Source organism: Monopterus albus, unplaced genomic scaffold, assembly GCF_001952655.1.
Source record: "Monopterus albus unplaced genomic scaffold, M_albus_1.0 scaffold373.1, whole genome shotgun sequence".
Taxonomy (NCBI): Eukaryota; Metazoa; Chordata; class Actinopteri; order Synbranchiformes; family Synbranchidae; genus Monopterus; species Monopterus albus.
This window is the reverse complement of record NW_018128253.1, coordinates 33,586-40,020: the sequence shown is the minus strand read 5'-3', so window position 1 is coordinate 40,020 and position 6,435 is coordinate 33,586. Positions and strand designations below refer to the sequence as shown.

The 6,435-nt window shown below is 42.1% G+C and overlaps 1 protein-coding gene across 1 annotated transcript in view; it reads left to right on the top strand.

Moving 5' to 3' along the window:
- The window catches only part of cstpp1 (centriolar satellite-associated tubulin polyglutamylase complex regulator 1), a 22,151-nt gene extending 16,688 nt beyond the window's left edge, over positions 1 to 5,463 (top strand). The window contains exons 7-9 of the mRNA XM_020585707.1: positions 1,242 to 1,351; positions 2,803 to 2,866; positions 2,952 to 5,463. Of these exons, the coding sequence (XP_020441363.1) occupies positions 1,242 to 1,351; positions 2,803 to 2,866; positions 2,952 to 3,120 (343 nt within the window). The 3' untranslated portion in view covers positions 3,121 to 5,463. The remainder of the gene's footprint in view (positions 1 to 1,241; positions 1,352 to 2,802; positions 2,867 to 2,951) is intronic.
- The last annotated feature ends 972 nt before the right edge of the window (positions 5,464 to 6,435 follow it).

The following is a 6,435-nucleotide window of genomic DNA, read 5'->3' as shown; positions in this document are numbered from 1 at the left end:
GCTGAGGGGACAAAGTCAGAGTAACGGTTAACGGAAGACTGTGCATGGACCTGCGTGGTGGAGTGATGTGGAGTAGTGGAGGTCCGTGGTCCGAAGGAGCGATAGCAGCTGGGAAGACAATACACGGGGCACAAGGCAGGAACGGACCTGGGAAGAACAGCGTGAGATATATATATATGACAAATAATAGGTAGGCATAGAATAGGGCTAGAGTCTAGAAAGAACTGGCAGGGAAGTAGACAATGTGCACGTTATAAATAGGAAGAAACTAATCAGGTGCAGCTGGACGTGAAGCAGGTGTGTCAGAAATAGAAATCAGGGGTAAAGGAGCTAAAATAGAGGGAGAGAAGGGAGAGAGGCAGGTGCAGCCGGGCAAACCTGACAGGATACAATATTATTCCAAAATAAATAAACTTGAACTTAAAATCAGTAACCATATTTCTGCTAAGGCTTACATTTGCAAACACCTGCTTTTTGTCTGGACACAAGACGTCGCACACTTTCATCATGCAGCTCTTCAGAAACTCTCCCTCGGTAAATGGCCGGGCTGATTTGGCTATCTCCTGAAAGTCACTTTCGGCTTTTCCCGTTTAGGGGTCGCCACAGCGAATAGTCACACTGCCGACTCGCATGTTGACATTTGGCACGTGTTTCTACTTTCTGTAGCTTCTGCTCTGCATTCACGTTTTTCAGCTTGTCCTGATGTTTTTTTCTCATAGTGCCATCTTACGTTATATTCCTTAATTAAAGCCACATTAGCTCCACAAATAAGACACACAAGTTTACCGGGAATGTCAGTAAACATATACTCAGCCTCCCACCGGTTTTGAAAGGCTCTGTTTTCATAATCAGCTTTTCTCTTGGCCATTGTTAGGGGCTAGCTTTGACTTGAAATTAGGGTTGTATACATCAACAGACGCTTGATTGATCTGAAGTAATTGACACGGGAATGATCGCAGGTAGCCTATCGTTCGGTAAGGCAGCTGTTGTGCTGCATTATGGGATTTGTAGTTTGTGTGTTATCGGCGCTTTATATCGCCGGGCCATTAAAAAAAAAGATATATAAAATGATCTTGCGGGCTGGATGTAATTGTACGCCGGGCCGGATGTGGCCCGCGGGCCTTGAGTTTGACACATGTGCACTAAAACATCGATTCCACCACCCCCTTGTTGAGGTGTTATTCCACAAATGTTGTTGTGGTTGTTACCATTAGCTGACTTTTCCTTGTGTTTGTGTGTAGTCATCCTTCCAGGTCGTGTATGAAGGAAGTACTGGAACAGACTGACAGAGTCTGTTACTACAGCTTCCTAATGAGCCTCGCTAAACATGAGATCATCCACCAAACCGTTGGTAGGTTTAACATTACACTTTAACCTCGTCCTCTTCCTGCTGCTACGGCTAATATATACAAAATGTCAGTGTTATACCAAAGTATTTAACTCCATGTTTCCATCCATGTTCCCCTCACTTGAGTCTCCTCCTTGCGCCCCAGTCCCCCCACTAAAGACGCAAGGAAAGAGATGAGGGAAGGGGAAAAAATGTTTTTAGAGAAATGAGCCGTGCTTTCCTTTGAACTGTCACCTAAAGCAGCCTCCATTTCTGATGTGGCACAGCTGGCTCAGCTGTCTTCTGGCCTCAGCAGCTGTGTTGCAACTTGTAATGATTTGGAATTGCCCATATTACTGTATCTGTACACACAAAGACAACCTACCACCACCAGCTGCATGATTCCCCATAGAAAATAGAATGATTATTAAAAGCCTGCATTCTGTATGTCATTGGCTCAGTTGTGTAGCGCAAGTGTGCACCTGCCATCCCTGCTAACTGCACTGAAGTTAAAGAATAGTTTAACTTGGGCACAGCACTCTGTCAAGACACCATGATGCGTCCAATTGCAGACAACCTGACAGACCACAAAGAGAATGGAGGAGAAGCTGATTTTGGCAGACTCACGCCATCTTCTTCTTTGCTGCAACCTGTCTCCTCCTCATCATCAATACAACTAAAGCCAGAGCTTTTTGTTTAAATGTAGACAGATGCATCATGCATCCCAGTCCGCCACTGAAAAAATTATTTAATATGTGCTAACCACCTCCTGGAAAGCTTTTTGGTTGCTAGCAACTGGCGCCCAACATGCAGGATTTGTGCATCTGTGCCCTCCTCCCCTATGCTGCGCCCTCCTCCTGCAGCGAGCGCAATGTGTACCGCGTCCTATCTGCTTTATTCTCATGATATAGGAGATACCAAATTGATAAAACCCTACAGGTCCATTACAGGATTACAATTTTTTAACCCAGAATTAAAGGTATAGTTTGCGATTCTAGCAAAAGAATGTTTGCATTTTTGTCATCATGTACATAAAACCACAAGTTGTTTCAGTTAGATCTCCTAACCAAGTCACTCACAATTCATGAACGTGCATTAGCATGGCAACTATACTAATGACTGCGGAAAGAGCCGATTCCAAAGGGACATAGCAATACGCTGCTAGCAAGAGGGGCACAACATGTGGCTAACCAGCTACACACTCCACTGTTATTCTCTCACAAGCATCTCCAGCTGCTATAGCTGAAGTCAGAACAACTGCATAGATTTGCAGACTTGGGGGTATCACAACAAGCTGAAAACACACCATTCAACATCCTTGTTTATGCATCCAGCAGACACCTGCTGGAGTCATGTTTGTTTCCACTTGATGAATTTTAGTACCAGTGTCTTTTAGCTCTGTTTTGGTCTTTTGCTCTATAGTCATTAATACTTCTTTAAAAACTTGAATCATGTCTTTCGTCTTGTTTTTGCAGGAGCATTGCCCAGCAGGGCTGAGTTACTTATCGACCTAGAGATGGACCAGGAGCTGGACAAGCTGTGAGATAACAGGGACCTTCATGCATTTTCCCTCCTTGTCTTCTTTTCTTCCCTTTACATCTCTTTTCTTGTCTCTGCTCTGTAGAATCTCACAGATCTCAGTGAGCCCTGGCAGCAACAGCAGTGGCAGTGCAGTGGGGGGGCTGAAGGAGGTGCAGAGGAAGGCCTCCCCAAGGAGAAACATCCACCACAGGAGGAAGATGGAGGTGGAAAGTGATGGCTCCACGGAGGAGACAGACTCCTCTGAAAACTGACCTCTCACCTTTTATCTGTGACATTTCACCTTCCATCTTAAGTCCAAAACACATCAAAACTTAGTTGCCCATTATTTGCTGTGTAAACCCACACACTAGTAGCAGGTAAGTGCACATCAGTGTAATACAACACTCCAGATATGCAGAGAGAGCTGTAGTAAAATGACTCCCAGATTACCCCTGATTGCAAGGCAGCACTCTAGATTCACTCTATATTGACTGCGTTTACATGCACTTAAATAACCAGCTTACAGTTGACTTTTTTTGAGTAAGCTGATTTCTTAGCTGTCATGTAAATACCTGGTTTCTGTAATCACGGTAGGGGATTAAGGAATCCCCATTTTCCCAGGTAGATTTCTCTCAGAGAAAGCTGATTTCTCTGCCATGCATACACATAACCAGACTTCTGATCAGCTTTCTAGGGGAGCGCATGTGCAAAAGGCAAGCTCCAAGGTCGCTTGGGCGCATGTGACTGTAGAAACAGAGGAAGTTGTTACTGGCCTAAACAGACAATCATCAACATGGGGAGCAGTAGCACCAGCAGCAGCTTGTTGGATGAATGTGTTTTATCTTCTATTTGCCATTATTAATTTCATGACCAGTGGGCCAGCTGATGTCCTGATTTGCAGGTGCAACATCACTAAAGATCGGCTGGGTCCATCAGATTACTTAGGAGTTGTCTAATTTCTACCAAAACCTGGGTTTTGTCAGTAACCTTAAGTGCATGTGAACACACTTACTGTGTGGATGCTACACATTATTCTTTGTGTGGACCTGATTATGTGCAAGTCTCATGTCTGCACATGGTCACGTGACATGCCACTGCAGTCTGCTCTGAATTTTACTGTAATCCAAACAAAATATTTGTATTTCCCCAATACTGAGCCGTCAGTTTCATGAACAAAGTAGCAAACAAATGTGTATTACATGTATGGGGATCCTTACACTGAATAGTAAAGATGGAACTGATGCCCAATGTGGAAGATTTCTTTTGGTCACTGCAAACTCATATCTGACTATGTGATATTTTATTGGTGTTAAAGTTTGGTCTTCAAGTGACTTTGTATTTCACCTCTGTTGGGGAACATGCAAAACACAAGTTAAAAAAACAAACAAACAGAATTCCCACTTTGCACTGGGATGCCTCTACCAACCAATCAAATTGACAGGAATGAAACAGACATGAGGTCAGTGTGATCTTTGACCACCAAAATCTAATCACATCTGGAAAGAGAGAAATTGATGTACTTTTTTTAAGATTTTGTGATAAACCCCACGAGCTTTTGGTCACTCAGAGTGAGTTTCATGGTAACATCTGTGGCAACATACACACAGCATGAATTTCTGGAGAGTAGCTATCTCCTAAAACTGGTGCACTTTTATACACAAAAATAGGTTTATACAGTTATTGTGACTGTGTTTATAAATCTTGTAGAAGCTTGCAGTTGTATCCCTGCTAAAAGAGGCTTCTTAGCAGGTCAAGTCTACAATACATAATAATATATGGATGTATATTTGGGTATTACAGTTCAGAAGAGTGCAGTGCTAAGTACAGCTAAGATACTGCACACAGCCCTTAAACTCCCAGGTCTCTGGTAGAGGATCCAAGGTTGAGGAAGATGCACACTGCCCATAGGGGTGAGAAGGGAATTGTTTTTATGCATCTACAGTATGCTACTAGTTCTGTGTATGCCTCTGCGACATCACAAAGCACTGAACCAACACAGATGAGACATCAGATGCCTGTAGATAAGGTTTAAATGACAGAGTGCTGAGATAGAATGCCACACATTTTTAAAGTTCTGTGTGTCATGTACAACACACTTGAAAAAGTAGTACTTACCCTCAGATCCCATCATCCATAAATGGGCAAGAGGCCCATAGCAGTGTATGAGCTCAGGGTAATGTTCAATGTAGTGACGTTTAGGGCAGAGCACTAAATCAGGAAAGGCATCTTGCAGTATGTTTCTGCTCAACTTACGCTCCAATATCTAGACTTTTGTCTGGCATCAGTTTAATCACAGGCAGCAAAATCTCAGCAGGAGAACTGTCGTCTGTTTCAATCTGACTCTTACCCATCCCTAATTGTATCTCAATATAGCTTGAAGGAAGTTGAAGGGAATCACAGAAAGCCCAGAACAGGCAAATATCAAAACGAAAGTCATCCAACCATGTGGCAGGAGAAATGATGAGCTGTCTTCCCATGCCGGAAGACCAACCTTTTCTGCAGGCATTCTCTACAGTACAAACACAGAAACAACTATATGTGTATATATGGACAAATATATACAGATAAATATGAGAATTACATAACATGTATTATGACATGAATATAAAGATGCTATATGAATAAAATAAACATTGATGTTACAATTCTCCCATCTGGTCATAGTCTGTCCCCAACAAAGTATGTACAAAATTATTAAACCTCAGTGACTACACCCCTTCATGGTTTAAGTAAACACATCCTTAACTGACAACTTAAAAGTGTTATGCTGTTTTACCCTTTTATTGAATTTATAAATCAATCATGATCAATATAATTTGGCTTTTTGGATACAAAAAAATTACAAAAAATCTCTTTAATGTCAAAGTGAAAACAGGTTTCTACAAAGTAATATCAATTAAACAAAGATATGTAATGTGAAATAAGTGATTGCATAAATATTCATTCCTTTTAAAATGACTGACCTAATTCAACAGAGGTCCAGCCAATAGGTGTTAATAGTCTCACAATCTGTGAAATGTGTCTATAAAGACACCTGTGCCTGGAAGGTCCAGTTACTGGTTGATCAGTATTCCTGGTTACCATTACACCATGAAGACAAAAAGAACACTGAGCAACTCAGAGAAAAGGTTCTTGAATAGTATAAGTCAGGATGGATACAAAAACATTTCCAAGGCACTGAACATCCCCCAGAGTTCAGTTAAATTCATCATCAAGAAATGGAAGGAATCATGTCTAAATCGGCCTAGATCAGGTCGTGCTCACAAACTGAGTGACTGTGCAAGAAGGAGACTAGTGAGAGAGGTCACAAGACACCTATGACTACTCTGAAGGAGTTACATGCTTCAGCAGCTGAGATGAGAGAGAGACTCTGCATACAACAACTATTGCCCAGGTTCTTTACCAGCTTTATGGGAGAGCGGCAAAGAGAAAGCCACTGTTGAAGAAAACTCATTAAATCTTGAGCGGAGTTCACCAAAAGGCATGTGGGAGATTCCATGGTCAAGTAGAAGAAAGTTCTTTGGTCTAATGAGACCAAAATGGTGCTTATTGGCTGTCAGATATAAGCTATTGTAACTGTATAGCTT